At 52.2% G+C, this 27,231-nt stretch overlaps 1 protein-coding gene across 1 annotated transcript in view; it reads left to right on the forward strand.

The window, feature by feature from the left end:
- Positions 1-27,231, forward strand: part of Cmip (c-Maf inducing protein) — a 191,235-nt gene that overhangs the window by 108,594 nt on the left and 55,410 nt on the right. Inside the window, exons 2-3 of the mRNA XM_055620832.1 lie at positions 7,432-7,557; positions 14,432-14,482. Coding sequence (XP_055476807.1) covers positions 7,432-7,557; positions 14,432-14,482 — 177 coding nt within the window. The remainder of the gene's footprint in view (positions 1-7,431; positions 7,558-14,431; positions 14,483-27,231) is intronic.

A 27,231-nucleotide genomic window follows, 5' to 3' on the forward strand; every position in this document is an offset into this window, starting at 1 on the left:
CAGCTTACAGGAGACTTCAGTTCAGGGTTGCAGAGCCATGTTGCTTTGGGCCTGCGATGAGGTTGGAACCATGCAGGGGCATCTATAGAAACAAATCTGCTCACTTCGTGGTGGCCAGGGGGCAGGAGGACAGGGCACACTCCAGTGACATGTGACTTTCTCCTCACAGGCTCTATTGCTAGTGTGTAAAATTGCACAGGTCCTATCAGACCTGCTATGGAGAAAGGGTTCAAGGTCAAGGTTGCCCCCAGGTTCCTAAAAGTCCACAGCAGGGTTCCATGTTACCGCACGGTTGATAGCTCGCTTTATTGTCAGGAAATTTTGTGATTAATGTATGCCCTGTACCCCAAATCTTCCTTCATTCTTTTTTCTGAAGAAGAGGTCTCAGTGGGGCCTCTCTCCAGGGTTCCTCGGAACAGTGGTGCCTGTAGGCAGTTCACACCCCACCTGCCTGGTTGTTATGGTTCTTCAGCATGTCCGCAGGCTCTAGGTAGAACAGTGCCAATTTGGGGACGTCTTTGTGTCTCTTATCAAGTGTTTCAGTGATAAAGGCACACGGTGGGACAGATGCCAAGTGCCAGGCCCGGGGACCAGATTCCCATCCTTCCCCTGCCCACAGAGAAGTTGGGGCTTGGAAGGGTCTGGATGTGGAAGTAGCCAGCCTTGGCGAGGTTACCAGACTTCTCGAGGCATTTGGCCATAGAAGGGGGCAGCTGCCGGGGCTGGCTTCTTGATTAATGAGCCCCCTGTATGCCTCCTCACTGTCCCCATGGAACCCTGGGATGGCCCTGCCCTTCGGGCCCAGCTGCAGGAGTTTTTTTTTTAAGGGACTAGAGCCCAGCTGTAGCCCAGCCACTGCTGTAGGTGTACAGGGACTCCACAGCTGTGCCGCAGCAGGAGGAGACCAGACCCCTGAACCTGCTGGCCTTAGCCCCATTTTGCACAGTGCATGCTTGGAGTTGGCAAGCAACTACCCATGACTGAAGGGATTGTCCAGGTCCCTATGTTGGTGGTTGCAAGATGGGATCATGGTGGGAAAAAGCAGGAGGCCTGTGACCTGTCATCGCCTCCCTCTCACACCGTGAGGTGTGACAATAGTTCCCTCGCCATCCCATTGCAGTGTGGCCCAGTGAAATCAAGCACTCAGCTGGGGGCAGGGGCAGGGATGGGGTGGTCACGTGGGGGACTGTACTTAGTGAAAGTGGGGCTTGTGTGTGAAGGGGTGAGACTGTGGGCATCAGGCTTGATAGAGTGGGACAGGATGGGTGGATACTGTGTTTGTGAGGTACGTATCTTCCTGTCACCCTATCAGAAAGACAATAGGACAGAAGCTTTTCATGGTAATGGAGCGATAGGAGGTCCAAGTGGCCATCAGTGGGTAGAGTATGTAGGTGGTCTGTGCACTGGGTCACTGTCTAGCCACAAATGGGGTTGAGGCCGAGCCTCTGCTGCAGGTAGATCCACACAGGCAGAATGTGATGGGGGTGGCTGGGGGTGGGGGTTCCCTATAAGGTGCTGGCTTCTTGGCATCATGGGTGTCTCCTCTATCTCAGGGTTCTTGGTTAGTTGAATCATGCCATGTGATTCCTCTTCTTTTCATTGGTGGCCCCTTGTCAGAGCCACCATTGAATACGAAGGTGCAATACTGCCCTTGACCTTATCGATAAGTGTTGCCTACCCACCTGTGCTGGAAGGGGCTACCTATTGTGCCATGTGACATTGCTCCTGGGGACCAGAGCAAAGCTTCCTTCTGCCATGCTACTATGATGGTGCCAGGGGACCCCAATCTTCAGCTTGACAGCCCCCCGCCCCCACTCAGTGATGACTCAACTTCCACTCGTCTCCACTGTGGCCCACTCAGCGGCTGCCAGAATGACAACCAGCCCTCTGCTTACAACCCTGGCCATGACGAGGCTGCTTCAGCACGTATTGGCGGCTTCAGTGTGGAGTGGCTGATAGAGGGACTTTCCAGATACACTTTACCTTTTGGGGTGCGGGAGCCCCCACCTCACTGGGAATGTGTCTTGAGTCAGCCTGGAATCTCGTCCTGGGGGCTGAAGGCTCCTGAGTCATGCTTACTTCATCACCATGGAAACCAGCAGTAGGCTAGGGTGGCAGAGCTGATCTCCGAAAGACAGGCTGGCGAAGGCTGTCGGATGGTCACCCCATTTCTGAGCACCCCGCTAGATTAGAAGTCTGAGAAAGCAGAGAATGTAAACATTAGCTCTGAGGGCCTTGGGAGTGGGGGGGAGGGAACCCTGCTGAGGCCCCTTCCGCCACCTGCTCTTTCTTTGGTCAGGCCTTGGAGGCTTTTGAGCCAGACTCATCCCAGAACCCCAGAGGGCATTTTCTGGAAAGCACGGCCCTCTCACACTAGCCCATATTTGTCCCATAGAAGAACACTGCCACTGCTCAGAGCCTTGTCCCCACCTCCCATGAGAAGGCGGTGTCCCTAATGCACAACCCCCAGTGTCCCAGAAGGCTGCCCTCCCAAGAGCCAGGACCTTGGGTGGTGGATGTCTGTGCCCTCAGCACCTAGCACATGCTGACCCAGCGTGGTGCTCAGCACAGAAACGCTAATGCCAAACCCACCTGGTTAGAGTGTGGTTGAGAGAAGCAATCCACTCGAGCGAGCCGTTGAAGCAGTGGGTCCCTCATCCCCGGCCAGGGCTCCCAGGACTCCTTAATATCTCTCTAATGAGAGTAATTTGGCAACAGCGGGAAACACGCCGTCACCCTTTGTCCCAGTAATTCCATTTCTGGGAATCCGGCCTAAAGAAATAATCCTAAATATAGGCTAGAAAAACAGGCTTCACAAGGATGTTCACTTCGGAGTTGTTTATCGCTCATGCAAAGCAGAACGGCAGTTCTGTCAACGGCAGAAAGGGCGGGAGCAGAGAGAAACCCTGTGCATAGCCACAGCACAAGCAATTTCTTTGATTTGAATCTCAGAAAAAAAAAATAGTAATTGTTTAGGACTCATCGGGTAAAGGCGGCAAGCTTGATGAGCTGAGTTTGAGCCCTGGGTGGAAGGAGAGAACTGACTTCTACAAGTTGATTGCCACATACACATATACATGCGTGTGCATGCGTGTGCATACAATAGATAAATAAAGAATAATGGATGCTATGTTTTAGAATAATCAGGAGAAGCCAGGCAGAGGTGGGGCAGGCCTTTAATCCCAGCACACAGGAGGCAGAGGCAGGCGGATCTCTGTGAGTCTGAGGCCAGGCTAGTCCAACAGAGTTGAATTCAGAGTGAAATACTGCCTTGAAAAAAAGAAAAAAAAATAGGCAGGAGAGCCGGAGAGATGGCTCAGTGGGTAAGAGCCCTTATTTCACAATCATAAGGATCTGAGTTTGAATCCCCAACATTCACATGCAAGCCAGGCATGGCGGTGCATGTCTGGGACTCCAGTGTCTCAGAAGAGACAGGTGGAGCCCTGCAGCACAATAACTGAACCAGTCTAGACCAAAGCAGGCCAGCTGCAGGTTTAGTGAGGACCGCCCCCTCCTTCGTCTCAAGGGGGGTAAGCAGACAGTGATAATTGTATTGTAGGGCACCTGATGTCCTCTGCCCCCTATACACCTACCTGCACCTGGCACATGTACAGGTCGCACATACACAGATGCAGAATTCCGCACACACGGGGAAAATTAAAATGAAAGAGATGTATTGGAGTATTAATGAGCGTGCGTGCGTGCGTGCATGCATGCGTGCGTAATGGGGAATTGGACCCAGGACTTCAAACATGCTACATCGCTGGCCCTCTTACGTTTTATTTTGTGGCCATCTCATCTGCCTACGCTGGCCTTGAAGTCACCCTGTGGTTCTGGCAGGTCTTGAGTTTGTAATCTTCTTGCCTCGGCCTCCAGGATTTATGGGCCTGAAGCTCCAGGCTTGGTTCCCGAGTGATCTCGATTTAATTTTATCCACATGCTTAGATTCTGTCCCTCACCTTCCCACGCTTCATTTGTTAGTCAAGTGTGAGTTGTCGTTCACATGTAGTGACATCCACCCATTAGTGTGCAGATCCAGGAATGCTGATGGATGATGGTGCCACCAGGAGGAGCAGCCGTTTGGGGGGAGCCTGTTTCCAGTCACCCCAGCAAGTATGCCCTGCCTTCCCTCAGCCCTGCCCACCCCTGCAGCCTGAAGCTTCCCGTCTGGCTCAGTCCAGACCGAGGATGTGATAACCGCCCAGCTGGGGTTTTGTGGATTCCAAGGTACTCTGCACCACTGACCTGTGGGCTTGACTCTAGAACATGTGTCATCTCTCAGTTGTCCCCGAGAGCTGCGTTTCCCAGTTTCCTTTGGCGGCGGAAGATTCGGTTGCCCTCCTTTCTGATTCACCTCTGGCCTGCCGTTGACTCTGGCTACTGTGTCACCATTGCTGTGGGTAGCGTCGCCTCAGTGTGTGACACACCTGCTCCCGCAGGTCCTGTTCGCATTTCAAGCCTCAGATTTTCCTGGCCCAGTGAGGGCGCCCTGGGCAGAGGCTGTCGTCAGCATAGCTTGAGAGGCAGTGACCGTAGAGAATCCTTTGGATGTAGAGGAGAGAAGATGAAAACGGTATCCCTCGTGCCGCACCACTCTACCTGTCCTTAGTGTTCTACGCTAGTGTGGGGGTGTGGCCCCGACTTGGGGTCCCAATACTTCTGCATTGCTATTGCAGTCCAGACCCTGTTCAGTCATCTTAGTTTTCACCCAGTGGCCCTTTGTGTCCCCAGATTCTGTAGTAGGCTCGTTCGTCCCATCTTCTTAAACCCTCTTCTGCTGGGATGCTTGTTTAGCTATTCCTTGTCTTCAGCGAGTGCTGGACACCCACTTGTTTTTGACACAGACTTGCCAGATAGCCCAGGCTGGCCTCACATCCTGAGTCCTCGTGCCTACATCTTTCGAAGGCTGGAATGACAGATGAGGAACTCTTCACCTGGATTTTGGGGTTTGGGGAAGAGGATGTCGGAGATAAAGTGTTGTCGATCTCTTTAGTATGATCCGGATGCTGAGCCAAGTAAGCCCTCAGCAACTTAGGTCCCCTGGAATATCCTCTGTAATTCTGTGTATTAAATTACCCCCAGAGGAGCCAGGTTCAGAGAGGCGCAGTAACAGTCTTAGTGACACACAGTGAGGAACTCAAACGTAGGTCTTAATGGCTCTGAAGACTGCTCAGGGCCAAGTGCTGAGTCAGTCGGTGGAAAAGCAAGCTATCGATCAGGTTTTTAAAAACAACGCGTGCTTATTTATGCCCAGCCTTTTCCCAGAAAGCCTTGCTCACAGCTTCAGCTCCAAGCTGCTTTTGTTAGACAGCCTGGCCAAGTTGTAGAATGGAGGTGGCCTGTGCAGGTGGGCACTGGCCGTGTCCTTCTGAAGGAGCTGGGGCCATAGCATGGCCAGAGGTCTCCTGGGAGGCTTTTGGAGACCAAAACCTGTGGGCTTTGTGCTGCTTTGAGCCTAGGTGGTCTGGTTCCTTTGTGATCCTGCTGTGCTCTCTGTCACAATGGTGGGTCTCCTGTTGTGGTTTAGGATGGGCATTTTTGACTCTGCATCTTTGTTGCTCAGCATTGCAAACCCTCTCCTCCGGCTTCGGTGGGTACTGAGAGCTTTGGGCCAACTAGCCTTTTGAAAGAGAAAGGGCTGAATTGCTGCCATTGCTCTTGAAATGAGGGGTTTTTTTTTGTTTTGTTTTGTTTTTTTTTACTTAATAAAGAGGACCACCTGCCCAGGTCTGTTGTGAGCTGGCCACGTCTGTTAAAATGACAGTCATCCTGAGAATTAGGCTTGCTAAACAGGATGGCAAAGACTCCCGTCCCTGTTGTTCATAGCAGACAGCTGAGAGATGGACTGTCATCAGTAAACACAGTAGATACTTAAAAGTAAGCGCCCACCCAGCTGGGGGCAAGGCTGAACTGTGTCATTCACACACCGGGCCGTGTCACTGGCAAATGCCAAGGAAGACGGAATAATTCTGGGCATACAATGCAGGAAGGGTACTTATTCTGTAAAGTGCCAAGATGTACTGTGGCCTGCAGGCCCTGCTGAAGAGCAGTACACTGGTGTGAAGGGCTTGGGACCAGCTGCCTCCTGTCATCGCTGTCCTCCTGGCTCTGTCCTTGGTGGCTAGATTTTACTGCAGCATCTTCCCCTTGTGGGGGATGTGGTCTCTACACCCCAGGTGGACCTGTAAGCTCTTCTACCTGCTACCTAAGCTGTGTCTGCCCCTCTTCCATCAGCCCTCTCGCTGTTCCTGCCCCCAGGCCTCTGTGTTAGCCTGGTGGCCCCTGTTAGACAGGGGCCTCTGTCCTCTGTCCCTGTCACCATGCCCCATTTTGAATCCCCCCATTCAGTGCTTGCTCCCCTCACCCCCAGCTTACTCTTCGGGATGTTTTGTTTGCTGTCTGTCCACCCCACTGGATTCCAGCACGGCCCCAGAGTATACTAGAAGCTCAGTGGATATCTATTGACCCTGAGTTGGGCAGTCACTTTTCTTGAGGCTGATGGCCAGCCACACTAGGGAAGCTGAGGCAGTTTAGCCATCAGCTCTTTCCACCTCCCCTATGTGTCAGTTGGTAAGGAAGACATGGTCAGAGGCCTAAGTGTCTCTGGTAAAATGTTCACTGGGCCATGGACTTGAAATGACACCTTCCTGTTCCAGTATAGCGTGGTGGATATGTTCATTCAGTCTTAGCTGTGGGAAGCTCACAAGACCTCTGTTGCTCCATGGATGGCCCTGGCGCCTCCTCTCTAAAGTCACTGTGAAAGTTCACTCATGGAGTTCCTGGAGCAGTGTGTGCATACCAGCGGGTCTGTGGGAGGTGGCTGGGGTGTTGAAGACCCTAGCAGGCCCTGACGGTACCTGTGTTCTCTGAGACAGTGGAGCTCTCTTAAAGAGCAGTGTGGATGGCTTTAGGCTTCTCTTGCCTTCTCCCAACACTGGCCTGTGGTTGCCTTTCTCGTGTATTCTCCCAACACATACTACTGAGCCATGGGGTGGACCAGGGGCTGAAGAGAGACACCATATGTGCTGTGGGCTTTGGGGGTGAGGAAGCAGGATGGGTCAGAGGTCCTGTCAGTAGACTGCTGTGGGGAGTGACCCCATGGGCATGCCCCCCCCCCCCCCCCCGGAGCCTTTGGAGAATGCTTCACTGGGGAGGGATGCTGAGATTCTCCTTTTGTGCTGCGCTGGGCGCTGTGGTCATCAGGGGATGGTCTTTCACCTTTGCCCTAGGGGTTCCGGTGCCTGCTCCTCATTTTGCACCCTAGGTGTGGAATGGCTTTTCCCCACAGCCCCTCCCCACAGTGGGGTGCTGCCAGCTGAGAACTCTGGTCCGCCTTTGGTTCCCAGGCGGATGTATTTCAGTGCTCTCGCCCACTGCTCGTCAGCTCTGGTAACCCGGTCATGTTTCTCTCTTTCTCTCTCTTTGCTACAGCCGTCTGGGTACATGGAAAACTCAGTCTCCTACAGCGCCATTGAAGATGTTCAGCCGCTGTCCTGGGAGAACGCCCCGAAGTACTGTTTACAGCTCACGATCCCTGGAGGGACCGTCCTGCTGCAGGTACGATGAGTAAACATGAGAAAGCAGTTCTTCTCTGCATCCCTCTCCCTCACCTGTTCCCTCTGTAGATGTTAGCCTTCGTCAAATTGGAACATCATGACAATACAAAAGGCTCTTCTTAGAAGGGCAGGAGGAAGGGCCAGGCATGGATTAAGCACCTGTTACACGTTGCTCACTGGCTAGTTCTCCTGAGCCTGAAAAATGAATTCTCTAGCCTCTGTTCTGCAAATGGGGAAACTGAGGCCCACGGGCCAGTTGTCGGGCCTCAGAAGTTGTGAGGAGTACCTTGTTATGAATCTTCTCTTTAAGGCTGGACTTATTTGAGGATGTGTCGTGTATCTTTTTGGTTTAGTTTCGTTTTAGTTTTGTTTTTGAGAACAATGGAAATATAGGCTCTGTTGTGTCTGTGAGGACATCGGTTGGAAATGACACAAACATCATTCGGACAGATGGTTGAACAGGAATTGGTCATGCTACTTAAATTGCTGAGACATCCAGTAGAGGCCTGCAAAGAAAAGCTGGATCCAGGGCCAGATGATGGGTGATGTCATCAATTCATAGTCTTTGCCCCTCCCTCTGTTGGTTTCGTACATTCTCAGTGTGTGGTAGGAAACAAGGATGACCACTTAGAATTTCTGATTCTTTAAAAAGTAAGAGCCCCTTTCCTTCCCTTTTGAATTTCATGGAAGATTCGGGTTGACCCTGCCGGTCTCTTGAGACTATGCTCTACTCTGGCTCCCTGCTCACTTTGGACCGCAGCAGCTCAAGGCCCTTCTGGTACCACCTGGAGGCAGGAGAAGGAGGCACCCTGGAAAGGGGAAGTAGCAGCTAGGAGCCAGATGCCACAACAGCGGGAGGGACACTGTGTGACACATCCCTGTCCTCACTCACTTCTCTCGGAGGACACACAAAAGCCATGTGTGCCAGAGCCCATCTTCGAACTCAGCCACCCTGAGCCATGCTCTGCCCTCTGTAACCCACCTTCCATACTTATCATATCCCTTCTGGCCATCCTCTGCCTCTGCCATGCCTCCCTTGTCCTCACTGCCTCCCTTCTGCTCCTCTTGACCAGTTGATGACTGCAGTACTGGGTCTATGCAAGGCTGGGCAGTGCCAGGCCCTGGGGGGCTGGTTGACCCCATGAGCAACAGTGGCGAAGACACGGAGGACCCTGAAGGGCAGCAGCAGGACAGCCTTCTGGAATGTCTTTACTGCTGAATTATGCCGTGTCGAGCCTGCTCCTCCCTGGGCCCTGCAACCTCCTCCTCCTCCTCCTCGATGTCAGCCTCCAGGGAGACCGAGCCATAAACACACGATTACTGAAGCTGCAAATCAGACACAGACATGTCCCGGAGGACTGGGGTGGAGGGGGAGGGGAGGGTGATTCACTCAGTCTCGGCAGCTGGGCCCCAGGGATACATTGGTGTGGGGTGCAGGGGGATGAGTAGGAAGGTGCCCTGGAGGGGGCCATACCTAGTATGAGCATGGGGAGGTGGATCTCTGCTGCAGCTGGGAGGGGGGTGAGCCCATGACTGTGTCTAGATGATGTGGTCTTGTCAGCCTCAGACTATACATACTGAGGGCTTTAGGGAGCAATAGAAGGCTCTTAAGGGACAGAGGAGACACTAGATAACAGATCAGGGGCTGAGGGGCAGAAGGTTGTATGTGTGAGGAATAGCCAGGGAACCCTGCCTTCTCTGTTGATAGTGGTCCCCACTCACTAGCATGAGGGCCTTTTGTTTCTGGAGCTAGAGAGGTCAGCTTCCCCCCCTCCCCCCAAGGAAGGCTAGAGCATCAGAAGAGCAAGGCGTGCTGGCCAGCTCTGGGCATGTCCCTTTAACCTGGCCAGGGCCCTGGCTGGTGGCGGTGATGACTCTCCCAGTCTGCAGTGGGCCGAGTGACGCGTCAGAGCTCCCCCTGCGGGCTGACAAGCCAGGCTGCCCCAGCGTCCTCCACGCTTGCCGCCCCTGCTCGGTGGCTGCTGAGGCAGAGACAGGAGCAGCAGAGGAGGAGAGAAGGGAAGAGAAGAAGCGAGAGGAGAGGAGGCTGCAGCAGCCACGGCTGCGATCCGGAGCCCAGCTCAGGGAAGCAGAGCAGTCTCCCTTCAGAGAGCTAGGTGGGTGCAGCCCTGCCCCTGCCCACCCCTTGGCTCTTTCTCCTCCTTGCACCTCCATCAGGTCAAGGTTGGCACCCTGTCCCTGCCTCCTCCCTAGACTCCATAATTGCGCATGGTTTCTCTGTTCCCCAGGGTAATGCTAGAGCTGCTGGTTAGGGCCTCTGCTGGGCATTCTGGTCCTTAGGCTGTGTGTGACAGATGTCAGGGCCATGGGTTTGTCTTAATTCTTGAATGACATACTATGTTAGGCCCCAGAGCCCACGTGTCACCAAGAACAGCCTCAGTGACTGGGGACAGCTCTTCCTTGCCCCAGGGTGGGAAGGGACCTGGGAAGCAGCCAGGTAGGATGAAGGGTCACAGCTCGGGTCGTGGCCTGGTGGAAGCGCCAAGAGCCTGTTGCAGAATGACAGAAGCCCTGGAGTGTTTGGAGCAGAGCATGGGCACTGCAGTCCCCAGCCCCTGTGGTGAGCTTGGGTTTAATTGATGCTGTCGATTGGAAACTGCACTTTTTCGGTGCCGAGCCTACCGAGTACCGGGGCTCTGCTCTATCTGTGTTGTCTAGCCCTCTGTTTCCCACCTATCATCATCCCCCTCCGCCTTTGTGTCTGTCTTTCTGGCTTTCCATCTCTCCATCACCACACTTCCCTTCCGTTTCTTCTCTCCCTTTCTCCCTCTCTCTCCAGCTTTTGCTGTTTCTTTCTTCTCTAATGTCTCCCCAGCCTCAGAGCATCTCTCTCTTCATTGATACCACCCTCCTGGATTCCTCCTCTGATCCCAGTATCCTCCCAGTCTCACTCTATCTTAGATTGGTAGTCTGTCTTCCTGAAAGTCTAGCCCCTGGGACCTGACCTGGGCTGAGGGGGTTGGGGCAGGGGATTCCAGGAAGGCTGAATGAACCTTCCCACGCCTGCTTTTAAGTACCATAGTGTAATCCCCTGTAGGTGCAATGGACAAGCTGTCAGTGCCCAGCATGGGGTCCAGTGAGTGCTCCTGGGCACTCTGTGATTTCCACGTGAGCTCCCTAAGCACATGTTAGAGGCTCCAGCAACAGCCGAGGCCTGCTAATCACGTTTCTGCCTTCCCACCCTCTCGTCAGCTCCATTGTGAGGAGGCCAGCTTGTGAGCACCTACACTGTGTATGTCCTATTTGGGGCACCTTGCTGGTGGCTGCTGGAGAAACGCTAAGCACTAAGGAACCATGCGGTGCTGATATCCTTGAGGTGGACTGTCCACCCTTAAGAAAGAGCAGACAGAGCCCAAGGTGGCTTGAATAATAAGAAAAAGTAGGCACTCTTTCCTGACATCGCAGCCCCACTCTTTGTTACCGGTCTCAGAAGCTCCATGGGAGATGTGCAACTGTTTACCCCCCCCTCCCCACAAGTAACTGGCAGGGATAGGGACAGGATGGGTCCCCTTTTTACTGGAAGTGAGAGTGACAGAGGGAGAAAGAGAGAGAGAGAGCGCGTTTCTGGCTGCTCTTTGCTGTTTTTCCTGGACATTGGGCAGGAAGCTGAACTTGGGAATAGTCCCTGTAGGCTTCAGACTGTTTTTCTCACCTCGCGGACAATGCAACAATGAGCTAGAACTTGGCAGCCTCTGCTGAGGAAGTTGGGCAGGCTTGCCTGGAGCCAGCCCTGTGGGAAGGTTATCACCAGGCACAGGCAGAGAGCCACCAGAAGCCAGCCTGGGGCCACGGGGGCAAGGTAGGCTGTGGACACCCTCTGGGGTTCCAGGGGATTCTCCTCCAAGTCACCCTCAAGGCACTCACTGCGCCTAGTGTTCCCTGGGATCTGGGTTGTCCTGGCTCATCTCTCGGGTGCCATCCTGGCTGCACGGGAACTTCACAGGTAGACTCTCCTTCCAGCCGCAGCACAGCCAGGCCTACTTGCCGTCTGCCAGGAGTTGCCTGAGGAGGCCTGTACTGGGATTCCAGAGTGTCACCTGGCATCCCTGGCTGAGGGAATTCTCACCTTTGTCTACCCCTGCTTGGCTCACCCTGCTTTCCATGCTAGCTGACCGGTGCCAAGCAGCTCTCAGAGCCACAGGGCACATCCACAGGAGCCAGGTACGCTGCTTGCGTGCTCGCTAGCAGGTATTGGGCTGATCAGACTTGGAGGGAGATAGGCTCAGAGGAAGATGGGCCCGAGGCGTGATCCAAGACTACTGTGCTAGCCCAGTGCTCTCAGCAGTGTCAAGAGGCTTCTGGGCCTTGTTTCTTCCCCTGTAACTGGACCACAGTCCTTGTCTCCTTGGTTAGCACAGAGCTACACAGTCCAAGCCTGGTACACCAGGTTCAGGGATATGCCACCATGCCTGTTTTTGGAGACTCAGCAAAAGCATGGCGACGAAGAGGGTGTCGGAGCTGAAGGGTTTCTTGAAGTTCCGTGCGGTGGGTATGTGAATGTTCCTACTGTGAATCAGTCCTAAGATCTACCTCCCTCCTTTCTTTCCTGCCTGCACATCCATTCATCTGGGAGTGAACCTGTCCACTTATAGTCTGTAGACATACCTACCCCATTCATCCATCTACACACACTCCTACCCATCCACCATCTACCCACTTCCCCATCTGTCTCCCACCTACCTCATCTATCAGTCTACACACACGCCTACTCATTCACACATCTATCCATCCATCCATCCATCCGCAGGCACACCCACCCATTCACCCACTTGTCACTCTGTACACCTATCCATCCTTCCATCCACATAGGCACCTAATCCTCTAACCACTTACCCCTCCATGCATCGTTTTACCCATTTACCTGCCCATCCATGTAGTCATCTGTCTGCCTACTTACCTCTATCCATTTGCTCATGTATCTACATATTTATCTATCCATCCACCCACCCACATGCTCATGTAACCGTCTACCTGCCCATCCGTCCGTCCATCCGTTCCCGCTTACTCTCCCCTGCACCCATCCGAGCCTCCTGTGCACATGAATGCATGTGTCCACCCAATCTGCTCTCTCTCAACACACCATCCAGTCTTCCATTGCGCTGGGTTTCACACACATGGTGGTGCTTACATCACACATAGTTAGTTTATAAGCTCACAGAGCCATAGCTGCAGGAAGGAGGACAGCTATACAGGACGGAATGATGTCAGATGAGCTCAAGCAGGGGGAAGCCAGCCTCGAGACAGCCATCCTGGAGAAGTGGCATTCTGGGTGTGATCAGGGTGGCTAAGAGTTGAGCAGGCACTGAAGGGAGCAGGTGAAGATGGAAAGTTCCCAGTACAGCGTTAGGCCATGTCAGAGTCAGTCAGATGGATGAGGCAAGCTGGAATCCGCTTCACTGAGGAAGCAGCTCCAGTCCTTCGTAGATCAAAAGAGCAAAGGATTCCTACCAGTTCACACTGCTTGGTTCCTGAGGCTGCTGGAGCACACATCATCTGAAATGTTTCTGCTGCTGCTGCTGCTGCTGCTGCTGCTGGTGATGGTGCTGTGTGATTGGGGACAGGGATAAGTCTCTTAAAAGCAAAGCTTCTGCCTGCAAGTGAAAGGTCTCTTTCTTGTCACATCAGCTCATGCTCACTGGCCAAGACACCAGGCTGTGTGTGCTTGTGCTTTGTGTCGGAGGAAAGGGAGCTAGAAATAAGCCTGTGGACAACACAGAGACATCTAGGCCCCAGGTCCATATCAGGAAGGTGGCATAGGCTGTGCTTGACTCTGATCCCAACATCAGTTGGATCTTCTGAAGTTGCCTGCTGGGAGGGTGTGGCCAAGGCTATATGCTCCTGAGGCCCAGGAGAGAGTCTGTTTCCTTTCCCAGTTTTTGGGTGGAGTCCATGGCCTTGATCATCTCTGTGCTTCAGTCCAACTGGTCTACCTCCCTCTTACATGGACTCTGTGATCCCACTGGTGATCTCCCTGTCACAAGGACATTTACCACCACAGGGGACCGGTGTATACATTTTTTTGGAGGCCCCCTTTGCATCATTCCTCCCCACCACAAGGCTGTGGACCAGGGCTGTGCTGGAGCTGGCCCATCCTGGTATATACTTGCTCATGAAAGCTGTGAATCTCCTTGACAGGGCTAACTGTAGAAGTTATTTACACCAGAGACTCCAACACATCTGTGGCTGGAGCTGTCTGGCTCCAGAGAGCCTTTGTTGAACATCTGCAAGGTATTTGCACCATCCCACTGTCACACAGCCGAAAGCTCACGGTCATGAGCCCAGATACTGGGTCAGGGCTGACCAGAGGTAGGGTGCTGGTGAGCCACAGATTGTCAGGGGGATGCTTCTCCTCACAGGCCTCTGAAGGTCTGTGTCATTGGGTGGCTGGCTCACAGCTAGCCTGTGATCAAGGCCAGGACTTGAGCCTGGGCCTTTCTGAGGCTGAGCTCTGGAAGATAGAGACAAGGGGTTGGAAGCCCATTGTGGGGAGTGTTGAGAAAATCCCGGGTATGACAAGCCAGGTTCCTGGGCAGTCCTGGAAGGACAGAGGACTGGTGAGTCCACTCCGCTCTATCACCTTTGGCCAATTCCCACCATCCATCCAAGGTCATTCCCTAACCATAGGGAAGGTGCGCCAGCCAGCAGGGTGGGGACTCTTCTACCCAGCAAAAGTATCCCATACCAGCAGCCATGTCTTCTGTTCTGATTTTGCTCCTGAGGGTCAATGCATAATTTTTTAGGAGGCAAGCCAGGGCCTCAGGGCAGAAGACACTGGTTAGTGTGATGGCCAGTAAGATGGTCTGAGACATTCCAGAAAATGATGGCCTTCCATTCTCCTGTTCTTGTTGTTACAGGCTGCAAACAGCTACCTGCGAGATCAGTGGTTCCATTCTCTGCAGTGGAAGGTAAGTCAGGACCTTGCTGCTGGTTTGCAGTGGGTTTAGCAAATGATGGCTAAGAGCTGGGAAGTACATGGGCCTGGAGGTGGGGAGCTCTGCCTGTTGGATGGCTCAGTGAGGGGTCACTTTTTTTGCTGGAAGCTTCTGCCCTCTCCTCAAGGGCTGTGCCTTGTGATAGAAGTCCTTGGTAGGTGGCTGCTCCGCTTGGAGCCATCCAGCTGGTGCCTTGCTTCTGAGAGGATCCTAGACCTGCTTTCATCAGAAGGAAGGCAAAGCTGGGGTCAGGGAGGCTTTACTCTGGGTTCCAGAAGGTTCCTTAAACAAAGGTTGAAAACCCTGGCGGTGTTCACTGGCTTTGCTTCGCAGCTTTTGATTAGCTGGCTCTCCGTCTTCACCCCTGTTCTCACGCCTTGTGGACATTTCAAGCACTTGGAGAGAGCAGACTTCGGCTATCATTTCTTAGGTCTAGGCCAACTCCCCTAAAGAGGGTCCCCTGCCTCCTGGGGACCCAGTTCTGTTGTGTTCAGTGGTCCAGGTGGTGGAGTCTGGTCACAAGGCTGCTCATTCCTTTCTTATGTCCCTGGTGCCAAGTCTGAGCTACGTAAGCATGAGTCATCAGAGTGAGACTGCATTTATGGAGCTCCTACTGTGTACTGGCAACTGGGCAAAACTCCTGCTGTGCATTTCCTGTGTGAAGTGCATTCCTGTCTGTTTCTGGCCTAGTCTGGGAAAGGTGAGGCTCAGTCTGTATGTCAGCCTCTGGCTACGAGGGCGGAGGAGGGTTTAGGGGTCCTGACTCACCTTTTGAGGCAAACGTTTCCTTCACCTGTACTCCAGGCACACCTGCAAGGCTGTGCTTATGAGGGTTTCAAGAGGTAACCAAGACAGAGGCATGAAAATAGAATCTCAAGCTGAGCTCTAGTGGAACATGCCTGGTTTCTAGCACTTAGGAGTCTGAGGCAGGAGGACCAGTTTGAGGCGTACAAGGAAATACCAAGAGACTTTAGTCGAAAGATGGTTTCAGAGTACTAGTCTAGGATTACATGTGGGGCTAACAAAAGGAATGTAGAGCTAGGGAGGGGATCCTTGGGTTTCTGAGGACCTGGGGATCTGACAGCGATTCTGATGGCATCTGATGTCTTTACCATCACCAGATTCAATCGGTGAAAACTCTTGAAAAGGAGTCAGAGGATGGCGATGGCCTTGTCAGGCGCTGTCCCTTCCTCCAGGATGTGGGTGGTGACCTGCATTCCCACCACATAAGCTTGTGTGAGATGTTGGTGTAGTCCTCCTGGGGCAGTTGTCCCCCTACGATTTGGGTATGCAGCCACCAGGTGGCAGTCGTCTTTCGTTGTAGCAACTTGATTCAGTTATGGCTCTTGGGAGGTTCAAGTTTGGTGAGAGCGAAAACCTGCTGTCATCCATGCTGGCAAAACTGCAAAGAATGTTAAGATGTTTGGGGGAACGCTTCCAGCTAGCAAGGTCAACTGGAAGACCTGGATTTGATTCCTCGCTTTTTCTTGTTCTGGTCCAGATCTGGGAGCTTGTTCATTTAACTGAATGCAGTCACTAACATCTGTAATGTGTCAGGCCTGGCTTAGATACTTCTGCTTTGCTGTCATTTAGCTAGCATGGGAGCTAGAGTTCAGAGAGGCCAAATGGCTTGGCTTGCCCAACTTCAGTCAGGATCCGTGGGTCCATCCTGCCTCCTCACGGTCAAACTGCTAGAGATTTGGGCCCATCAGGCCATTTTGGATATGACCTTCTCTCTGCTTCTCCTGTGACAGCCACTCTGACGGGGTTGGGGAAGGCTGGTTTTGTTGTTTTGTTTTTTAAGGTAGATCTCACTGTGTAGCCTTGGCCGTCCTGGAACTACCTCTGTGGACCAGGCTGGCCTCAAATTCAGAGATCCCTGCCTCTGCCTCTGCCTCTGCCTCCCAAGTGCTGGGGTTAAAGGTATTCGCTACCATCACTACCACCGCCACCACCAAGTGAGAGAACTGTGAAGAATTCTCTTCTGTTTTTTTTTTTTTTTTTACTTGTTTCTTTTTTTCCATTTTTAACAGAAACAAAACAAAAACTACCAACAATAGACTGAATTTAGGACATTTAGCAAATCCCACAAACACGGTTTGAATTTGTGAATTTTCTACATGTGGCCTACAACAGGAAGTACATCTAGAGCGTACTCTTTGTAGTGTGACGCAAGCCTCTCGGATACTGTGTCTCCCGGTTTACCTTGCCTGGACTTGCCCAGGGTGGTGTCTTTCCTCAGGAGGGCAAAATTGGGTCCTAAAAAGACTTAGCTGTAACCACAGCATGTGACCTTCCTCTGCCAAAGGATGTGGCGGAGTCTACTTCAGGCTGTCCTGAGGAACATAGCAGGATGTGTGGCTGAAGCCTCCTTGTAAGATTCTTGTCATTTTTTAAAGTCAGGGAGTTTTTTTTCTGGGGTTTCCTTGTGTGCCCCTGCTGCCATCATGGCCCTCTTGGCTGAGGGGTTCCCTGATCACCATTTTCTCTGCCTGAGTAGATTTTCTTGAGCCAGCAGTTGCTCTGAGGAACGATGAGGCTGGCAAAGTGAGACCATGCCCCCTGAGTCCTTTCTCCCTCCCCCCTTCTCTTTCCTTGGAAAGAGCTCTTCTCTCATTTATGGCAGTCTTGGTCAGGGGAGTCCAGGGATGTCCGGGGTCCTATGACGGAGGACCAGCACCTCCTGTGGCTGGAACGGGATGGGAAAGAGTTGCTCTGCTCTACCCAAATCCCCGGGAGCCCAGCCTGCAGTCCCAAGGGCTCCCTAGGGAGGCTCTCTGTTTGGTTTAGGCAGCAGGCCCTTGAGGCCAGTTCCCTGGGGTGTGCAACATAAACAGTCATAGAGTTAATGAGGCCTCAGCTCTGACTCAGATGCTCCTCTCTGCTCCTGCCCAAGCCCTCAGAGGCCAGGGTCTGCAGAGATAGCCTTATGTGTGCATGAGGGAAAAGCCTGTCGCTTGTTCAAGGCCATTCTGTGCCTTGAGCAAGGGAGACAGGCCCTTCTGTATGTGAAAGACAGTGAAGGGACATATCTGAGAGGATAGATCCTACTGTGTGTACAAAGCTGAGAGGAGACAGGTCCATCCATTTGTAAAGGCTGTAAGGAGACATACCTTTTGTACAAACCCTATGAGGTAATAGGCCTGTTGTGTTTCACAAGGCCATAAGGGGGAAGGCATAATGCATGCTGAAGGCCAAGAAGAGAATGACCCATCTAGAAATATGTTACTGTGAAGGGACAGGCCCACTGTGTGCACTAGGCCATGTGTGGGGACAGCCTAGGTTGTGTGACATTGTGTTCCAGGCTATGAGAACACGGCACGTGCTTACAGAGCTGAGAGAAACTTGCCTGTTCTTCTCTCTAGGCTCTGGAGATGAGAGGCTCCAACGTACACATTTGTGAGGGGCAAGCCTGCCTGGACATCTTGGGGAGTAGCTAAGGCTGGCGGTGAGCCCCTAGCTAGGTACATTTCCCTGTCCTAAGCATCTGGGACTCTGCAGCTCAGCCTTTGCCCCCTGGTGTGGTTTGGAGGCTACACAGAAGTAATAAAACCCACAGTGAATGCCTTCTCCAGGGAAAGTGGGTCAGTAAAAACACAACAGGACAGGGGCAGGCTGGATGTATGACAGGAGGCTGGCCCGCCGTGAGTATATTTGCATACATCTGACCACTTCGCCCCAGCAGGCTTTTCCAGGCCCCTGGAAGTTGTGACCTTACAGACACCCCAGTTCAGACCTCCGTCCCTTTTCTGTACTTTGGAGGAGGATGACAAAGAGAAAGTACTATAGTGTATAAGGGCAGCCATTGTGTTCATGTGTTGGCAGTGGAGAGTGACTGGATGCCTCTGTCACCCTCTCTGGGGTGGCAGTAGCATCTCACCTACTGGGTCTTGTGTGAAGGTCATGGAACCTATAGTTTGTGAGGGAAGTGGAGTGGGTCCTAGAGGAACCAGGGTTCCACCACCTAACCTCTTCTGGCCTCAGCCATGCATTCTTGCAGACCAGTAACAGTGAATCCTCAAGAGGAGTTCCTGCCAGTTTTGGCCAGAGTCTCTCCCAGGCTCCTGAGTACCTTATGTCCGTGTGTCACACACATGTGTTGTCTTGAACCTCAGGATAGTTTTCTGAAGCCTTTGTCACTCTTGTCTTATAGAAGAGGGGCCAGAGCCCAAGAGAATAAAGACATTGCCAGAGAATGAAGACATTGCCAAGGACAAATGGCTTCTTAGAAGTATCCTGGGCAGTTGCCATGTAGCAATGCCTGACCCATGACGTGTTCAGAGCCCCTGCTCAGGGAAACCACTGTCAGGCTCTCTAAGTGGGCTCTCTGCCGCTCATACTATCAGTTTCATCCTACGCTCCACACAGGGAGGAGGCCTGGCCTGTGCCAGGATTGCAGGAGGACCAGGTCAGCGTGACTGAAGGCCCTGAGTTGACACTCCATCTTGCACCCCTTGCTGAAGGCCAAGTCAAAGCGCTCCCGGTATGAGAGGCCTGGGACTCAGTACAGGATGCTGCTGTGCTGCCATCACCCTGGCTCTGCACCCCACCCCACCCCCTGACTTATATGCTATAGATTGTTACTGGAGTTTTTAGGCTCAGATGCTGGGCCCTGATGGCAATAATCCAGGCGAGGCCACCGCTCTCTGTATGCCCATTAAACAGACACCAAGTAGTGAAAAACAGGAGGGGAGGGCTAAGAGTCCTAGTAACCCCACCTTCACCCCATCTTCCAGAGTCCATATTCAAGACAATGACATGAGGTTTAGGTTATAGAGACACACAATTAAGCAGCCCTAGGTGAGGGGTGGCTCCTTCCACTGAGCCATCATTGTTTCAGGGGATGAATTGTTACATTGTATTATTATTATTGTGTTACATTGTATTCTCTTTGAGGGATCCAGGTTCCTTTTCTGGCTGGCATCCCTGACCCCAGCCTTTTCTTTCTCTCAGCAAGAATTTCCTGGGGGAAATTCTAGTTGCTTGGGGCCCGCTGTGTCGGTAGCTAGAGGGAGAGGACACAGACAGTTAGCTTTCACAGACCCTGATCCAAGTCCTCGATCCTGCATGTCTAGAATGGGAGAGAGCTTTGCATTTCCTCCAGGCCCCACAGATGTGTTGTGGGTTAAGGGTGAAGGCAAGCTGGTCACCTGTCCTTGGCTGCCCACCAGTATAGCCACAGTCATACCTAGCGCCCACACCTACGCACATAGACCACACCACTCTCTTGTACTCAGTGCCTGGACCTGGCCTGGCCCCTCCCTTTTACAACCCAGCCACACGCCTGCCCTGCCCATCCATTTTGGCTCTTGGCATGCAGTCCCAGAATGATCAGAGGGACTGCAAAAGTCGAGCTGTCCTCACTGTGCAAGAGGCCGCCTACACCAGCACCTCGGGAAGGGCCTGTGGTGGCACCGAGAACAAAGGTGACTGGCTCTGGGGACTCGAGTGGAGGCCTTTGTGGCCCAGGCTACCGGTCTCCAGTGCCTTCACCCTCCGTGCAGGGCCCTCGCTGGGGTCCCTGTAACTAACAACAAGCGGACTCCCGGGATTGAAACTAACAAATGGCAGAGGCTGAGCAGCCTTGGGGAGGAGAGCCGTGCTCCCAGGCTTCCTTTATGGTAGAGGAAAGAAAACAATTACTGGCTACCTTCTGATGTTGGGAGCCTGCCTCAGTGGGGGATGTCATGGAGCCCCACGTTTTGATGAGGCCCATCTCAAAGGATGAGCCTAAGGAGCACAGGGATTGGTTACGTGACCTTCTGCTGGACACAGGTGGGGCAAGGATGCAAACCTAGACAGGTAGCCTCTGAGTTAGCTTTGTCCCCTCCTTCCAGCTTCTTCCTCCAGAATTTGGCAAAGTTGTAGACATGGAAGGCGTGGAGGCGAGGGACAGGACCCCCGCCCTGAATCTCCGGTGGTCTCTCCGCTTTCCCACTTAGTGCATTCTCGCCTTTCTTCCTGCCTGCCTGCCCTCCTCCTTTCCCCAGTGCTGGGGATTCTGTGCTAGGTAAGTACTCAAATCACCAAGCTGCATCCCCTAATCCTGTGTTTGTTCTGGAGACAGGGTCTTGCCAAGTGGCTAAAATTTGCCATCCTCCTGCTCTGGCCTCCAGCGTAGCTAAGATGCTATGATGGACACATAGACCTCGGACTTGGCTTGTTATAGGCTCTTCTTTCTCACAGTTTCTCTACAGAGAAACATATAGAGCAGAAGAGGCAGCCCCAGGGAATTCTCCCCAGGGGACCTGAGGTGTGGCCACACACACTGGCGCTTCAATGCCTACACTCATAGTAACAATCTGTTAGTTTGGCCTACTTGAACTCAGTGTTGCGAATGGACTCATCTGTGCCTTGGGCTCATAGGCTGAAAATTAGGTTTGCGAGACTTGGATGCGCTGCTTGCCCAGTGACGCTGTGTTCTGTCGGTGCTGCGTGGCGTTTGTTGTGCTTTAAGTGTGTCTCAGCTTGTGGAATGCTCTTGTGGCGGGACACGTCCAGTGAGGCCTGGCCAGGCAAGACCATCGGGAACACTCTGTCTCTGCCCACGTTCCCGTTGTGGGTGCGTGGGAGTGAAGTCATCGGGCTGTGGGGCACAGTCGCGGTCACCTTGAGCAAAGACTGACCACTCTCTTCCCAGAATGATTGTGTATGTCCATGGCTTCTGAGGGGGGGAACGAGAGCCCTGGGGCAGGGGTACTGAAAAGTCCATCTGCTGTTTGTTGGTTTTTACATCTTGAAAGAACGTCACAAGAATTCCCACTGGCTGCAAACCTGTTCACACTTTTTTGGCTTAAAAGTGAAAAGGAACTATAATCCTATATATCAAAGGCACACAGGTCCTTTGCGGAGTTAGTTGACTGTCATCCTCACTAGACTCAGAGAAAATTCTGGTAGAGGGGACAGAAAGATTGTAAGAGCCAGAGGACTGGGACAACCTGTTAGATAGTATGTACCTACTGGACAGGGACACGGCAGTGACAAAATTTCAACAATGTGCCTGTCTAAAACAAGTCCTGCCTAATGATACCAGCTGCTGTGCCGGTGTGGACAGAGGAAATCTTAGGAGATCCCACCCTTAGGTGAAGAACTACAGGCCATCGGTGGCTACTGAAAGAAGGAGAAGCAGTTTCCCTGATGGATCATCCAATCCCCAGTGGCCACCCTAAACACATCTCCACAGGACCAATACTCAGTGGACTCAATAGGATATAGTATATGTATAGAGAGCTTATACTTATAATAGGTTACATATGTGTGTGTAACATTAGTAACTAAAGTGATGGTTTTGAGAAGGCGTAAGGGTGGACATGGGAGGAGTTGGCAAGGGGGTTGGTGTAAATGCAGTACTCATGTATAAAATTCTCAAAAAAATTAAAAAGACAAACGGAGCCGTACACAGCTCTGTGGCAGTCCTTTAAAATCACGGCAGGTCGGGCGTTGGTGATGGATTCCTTTAATCCCAGAACTCAGGAGGCAGAGGCAGGCAGATCTCTGTGGTCTACAAAGCAAGTTCAGGACAGCCAGGGCTATGCAGAGAAGCCCTGTCTCAAAAAGCAAAGCAATCAGTCAAGCAGTCACGGAAAAGCCTAAGAATGAAAAGCAAGCCTTTCTTGAGCCTGCATCTCCGCTGGCTGCCCCTGCTGCTGGCCTCGCCGGCTGCCCAGGCTGCTTTCCTTTTAGAACACCACACGGACATTATCCATTTGGGTCCTCATTCCTCTGGCTTTTCTATATGGCAGGGTGTCTCTAGATTCAGGGAGAGATTGGCCTTATCCCTTGCTTCAGCCCTTCCAAAGGGCACCTGAAGCCCGGCTGGTTTTGAGCCCTGTATCTATGTGAGGCTTTGCTTGTGTTTTGACAAGTTCCAAACCACCCATCACCCAAATTCATCCATATGTCTTTGTTTGATGCCCTCTGGCTGTTCTTTGCCTGCCACTCAACCTGTGTACTCAGGGACTATTATTATTATTATTAGTAGTAGTAGTTTTTTTTGAGACAGGGTTCCTCTGTATTCATGGCGGTTCTGGAACTCATTATAGACCAGGCTGTCTTCAAACTCACAGAGATCCACCTGCCTCTGCCTCCCAAGGGCTGGGATTATTAAGTCAAGGGAGGACAAGTTAAGTACAAAACCTGTACCACAGCAGCTGATTGGTTAGGGAGACGCTACTGACGGGCTAGTGGTGTATACGATGTGGATACATGTGGTACATGTGACCGGAAGAGAGACTGTGCTCTTACTAGTCTTCATTACACTGCTCGAAACAATGTTAAATGGTAAACTTATGGACAGTGCAATTCTGGAACTTTCCACATAGTATTTTTATACCACGGTGCTAAGGTTTGAATCCGAAGTGTCACACAAGGGCTCCCACACGGAGGAGTTGGTTGCCAGATGTGGGTCAATACTTTGACAGACCTATACAGGATTTGATAACATTATTGATAACTGATGAACTGTAGCGAGTGTTTTTTAATCTATTTTATTTATGTTCCTTATGTCTCTTCCTTCCAGCCCTTATTCATCCTAATTCCCTCCAACCCCCCAACACTAGGTAGGATGGAAAGGTTAGAGGGGAAAGGGGGCAGAGTATGTCTCCTTAGTATTTCCTACTGGTTAGGGCAGTTGGGTTCCTCAGGGCAAGTCCAGTCGTTGTTTCAGGATATCTCCAACTTCTTCTCATCAAACTGCATCAACAGCAACCAGGAGCAGTGGGGGGGGGGGGGGGGAGCAGCCTCCTTCTTTCTCGGAGCTGCCCCTCCCCTCTCCCGGCTCTGGTATTTATACCCTCTCAGAGTCCTCAGAATTAAACTGTCTGCAACTGGCAAAGATCATGCTCTGCCAGAGCATGAGACAACCATAGTTAACAGCTGTTGACAAACTAAAGCAGCCCCGTATCTCACACCTGGCATTAAAACGAAAAGAAAGCATGTTTATGTAATATAACTGAGTTTTTAAAGAAGCCAAACTCCCACTACAGTGGACACTTTAGAAGTTGGGGCCTTGCTGGTGGAAGTAAGTCCCTAGAAGTGTGCATCTGGAGTATGTATTTTACCTTGAGCCCTTTGCTCTGTCCTCTCTGCTTCTTGGCTGCTGTAAGTTAAGAGGCCTCCTCAGCAACACAGAGTACCTCCTCGGTCACCCTGTCATACCTCAAGCCCAGAAACAGTGGAGTCGAACAGCTCTGGACTGCAACCTTTGAAGCTGTGAGCCAAACAAGAACTTCTTTCTTGTAGCTGTTTCTCTTAGGCATTTGTCCGGTGGGAAGGCCACTGTCTGGCCCTGTGGAGCCTGTAACAGGGAGATCAGGCCACAGGTGAATGAGGACCACTGTGATCCGTCCGTTCAGAGCACATAGAAGGGGCTTTAGATCTTTAGTAATTCACTGTCATCCATATGCGGCAACAGGGATCCAGGGAAGTGGATTTGAGCTGTTTACAAACAGCACCAGGGGCTTGGTTACCCAGTCCTCACCCTGGGGAATTGGTCTCCCTGTTCCATAAGCCAAACATCTGGAACCCAGACTAGATACAGTGACCTGCCCCTAGCAGCAAGGCTAGAGAGTGAGGGAGGGGATGGGAAGGTGCCTCAGAAGGAAGACCCTCAGAATCCCCCTCCCACCACATTTTTAGTCAGATACGGTGGCACATGCTTGTAACCTCAGCCCTAGAGGGCCAGAGACAGACAGATTCCCTGGGGTTCACTGACCAGCCAGCCTCGGCTAATCAGCAAGCCCCACGTCCTAACAAGAGACCTTGTCTTGAACGGAAGAAAGAAAAAAGAAAGAGTCAGGCGGTTGTGGCACATACCTTTAATCCCAGCACTCAGGAGGCAAAGGCAGGTGGATCTTTGTAAGTTTGAGGCCAGCCTGGTCTACAGAGTTCTGGGACAGCCAGGGTTACACAGAGAAACCCTGTCTTGAAAAAACAAAAAGGAAGGAAGGGAATCCAGCTGCTAGCTCCTGAGCCTCCACATGCTCAATGCACACATGCACATGATAGGAGGCAGAGGAGCTGTCTTGGGCTACCAAGCCTGTCCTTGAATCCCCCCTGTACTTCCCCAACCCTCCTAGAGACCTGGCTCTGAGCTCCCTTCCCCTTTGTTATGAAGGCCTGCCTGGGTCTCTGGAGCAGTATGGTGGCTCTCCCAGTGTTCCAGAAAAAAAGTGGTATCTGTGGGTTGTTTTTCCTTCCAAGCAAGCAGGGGACTGGAGCTTCCATGTGTCATCAGCACCCGCTTTGATGGGGACTGATGAGTCACCAAGCCGCACAGGGAGGATTTTTCACATACATAGTTTGTGGGTAAGCCCTCTTTCTGCCCTTTAAAGCAGAATTTTATTTGATTCCCACCCACCCCCCATCACCACCTTTTTCTCTTGGTGGATGACTTTTCCAGACATAACCAGAAGGCAGCATCATCATTCGACATGACCTCCATTCCTCAGGAGGCTCTGGTGGGCAGTGGGGTGCTCTGATCCGGGGACGCTGTCTTGCCATCAGGGTGGCATGGTGGTTGAGTGGCCCAGTGGGGGAGAGGAAAGCCCACAGTTCTGGGTTGGTCTCAGTGACTCCCGCCCGCCCACTGGCTTGGAAATGAGGCTAAACAGAGACTTAAAAGAGTAGCCACAGCTGTCCCAACAGAGGAATTCACCCTCACCCTTTGAGAGATGATCAGGCTTGCTCAGGGGGTGTGATGGCACAGATCTGGGGAAGGAAGGCCCTGGGGAGAAGCCAACTAGACAGGGTTGGTGTCACAAGTCTGAGGCCCTTGTGGCATCCACTACTTTGAGCCTTCAGGGTGGCCCTAGTACAGACTGAGACCTACAGACAGGCAGAGATACCCACTAGTGGGGACACTAATCCCCTCATAACAGAGCTGCTGTGTGGTAGCAGATTGTGCCAGGGGACTGTGTTCCTGGAGTGGTAGAAAAACCAGTGCATATCTACGGAGGCCTGGACCAGACTCTTTGCAAGGGGCTGTATCTGTCCTTAGATGGGCTAGGTTTTCAGAACCACAACAGTAAAGGACACCCAGAAGAAGGGCAGGGTCCCTTCACACTGGCCAAGATGTCACATGGCTGCTCAGGGAGTCAGACTGTGAGCTAGGAATGTGGCTCAGCTGACAAGAGTGTGAGCAGAGCCTGCACAGAGCTTCACATTCGTTCCCAGCGCCTCATAAAACAGGTACCTACAATCCAGGCACTTAGGAAGTGGAGGCAGGAAGACCAGGAGTTCACAGCCACCTTTCGTTATATAGTGAATTCAAGGCCAGCCTGGCTACATTCGACCCTGTTTCAAATAAATAAACAAATTCAGGTCTAAGTCATGAAGTGGGGTAGAGGCACAGCACGCTGTGTCTTACCAACATTCCCTGTAGATGACACTGACTCGTAGCCAGAGAGTCACGTTCATTGTGTGACTTCTAAATTCCGTCCATTTCATCCATGCCATCTTTTCTAAGCTGCACAGTGTCCCTGGGAGGGGAGTACCAGGCCCTTATTTAACAAACAACAGAACTGACCCTCAGATTAAGTAATTTTCTCATGTAGCCAGGCCTGAGTGCCACCTCAGGATCTGACTCCTCCCTTTGTCCTCGTTAGACCCTGTTTCTGTGTCTATCAGAGCTTTAGGTTAAGTGTCAGTGCCTGAATGTGTTCTCTGGATTTCTCTGCTGTGTCCCCTTCCCTAATATTGGTGGCCTAAAATTCATCATGATGAGCTTTCTAGAGCCCACACTGGAGCCATCCATTTGGGTTCCCCTGGGTCTGAACCCCAGCTCCATCCAAGAAAGACCAGTTGCCTGGCACACTAGGTCAGGAGAAGACAAGGATAATGTCTCCTTCTGCATCCAGGGTTAACATTCTGGCCCATCAGTCAGAAATGCACACAGAGGCCAACTGCTAGCGAGTACATTGGCGAGACCCGGGTCCTTCTACAAGTTGTATCATCCCGGCCCCTAGGACAGGGTCTCATGCCTGCAGCTTAGTGGAGATTGCCCAGCACTCACGTGGTGGCTCATCACTGTCTATAGCTCCAGTACTTGGGATCCAACGAATACACTCTTCTGACCCCCAGAGGCACTAGACATGGTATATGTACATGCAAGGAGGCAAAACATTCATACACATAAAATAAGTAAGTCTTTATTTTTCATTAAAACAGCTTAAAGAAGGGTTTATGTTGGCTTGTAGCTTGAGCATACAGCCCATGATGGGTGGCAGGGGGGTGATTTGGCAGCAGGAGCACGAGGCAGCTGGTCACATGGCATCCACAGTCAGGAAGCAGTGGGGGAGATGAATGCTGGCACTCAGCTCCATTTGATTCAGCCCGGGACCCTGGGAGGCAGACGGTGCTGCTGCTGTGGAGGTCCGTCTTCCCATCCCAGTCAGATCTTTGAAAACACCTTCAGAGACATGCCTGAGGTGCGTCTCCCAGGGGGCTCCAAATTCTGCCAAGTAGACAAAGCGGATGAGCCGTCACACGTGTTTGTGTCTGGCTTTAGTGTTTGGTGAGAAGCCCCACTGCAGCCTTTACTATCTGGGTACACGGATATGTCGTGGGCAGGGCTCCAAGCCAAAAGCTCTGCCTGAGCGATCCCTAAGTAGAGATTGGGTTGGCAGGACCTCCGAGGGCCTCTTTTTTTGTGTCTTCTAGACTGTCTTGCCCCTGGCAGTGTGTGTGTGTGTGTGTGTGTGTGTGTGTGTGTGTGTGTGTGTGTG

The sequence above is a fragment of the Psammomys obesus genome, unplaced genomic scaffold (assembly GCF_907164565.1).
Source record: "Psammomys obesus unplaced genomic scaffold, mPsaObe1.curated_primary_1811, whole genome shotgun sequence".
In the NCBI taxonomy this organism is placed as follows: Eukaryota; Metazoa; Chordata; class Mammalia; order Rodentia; family Muridae; genus Psammomys; species Psammomys obesus.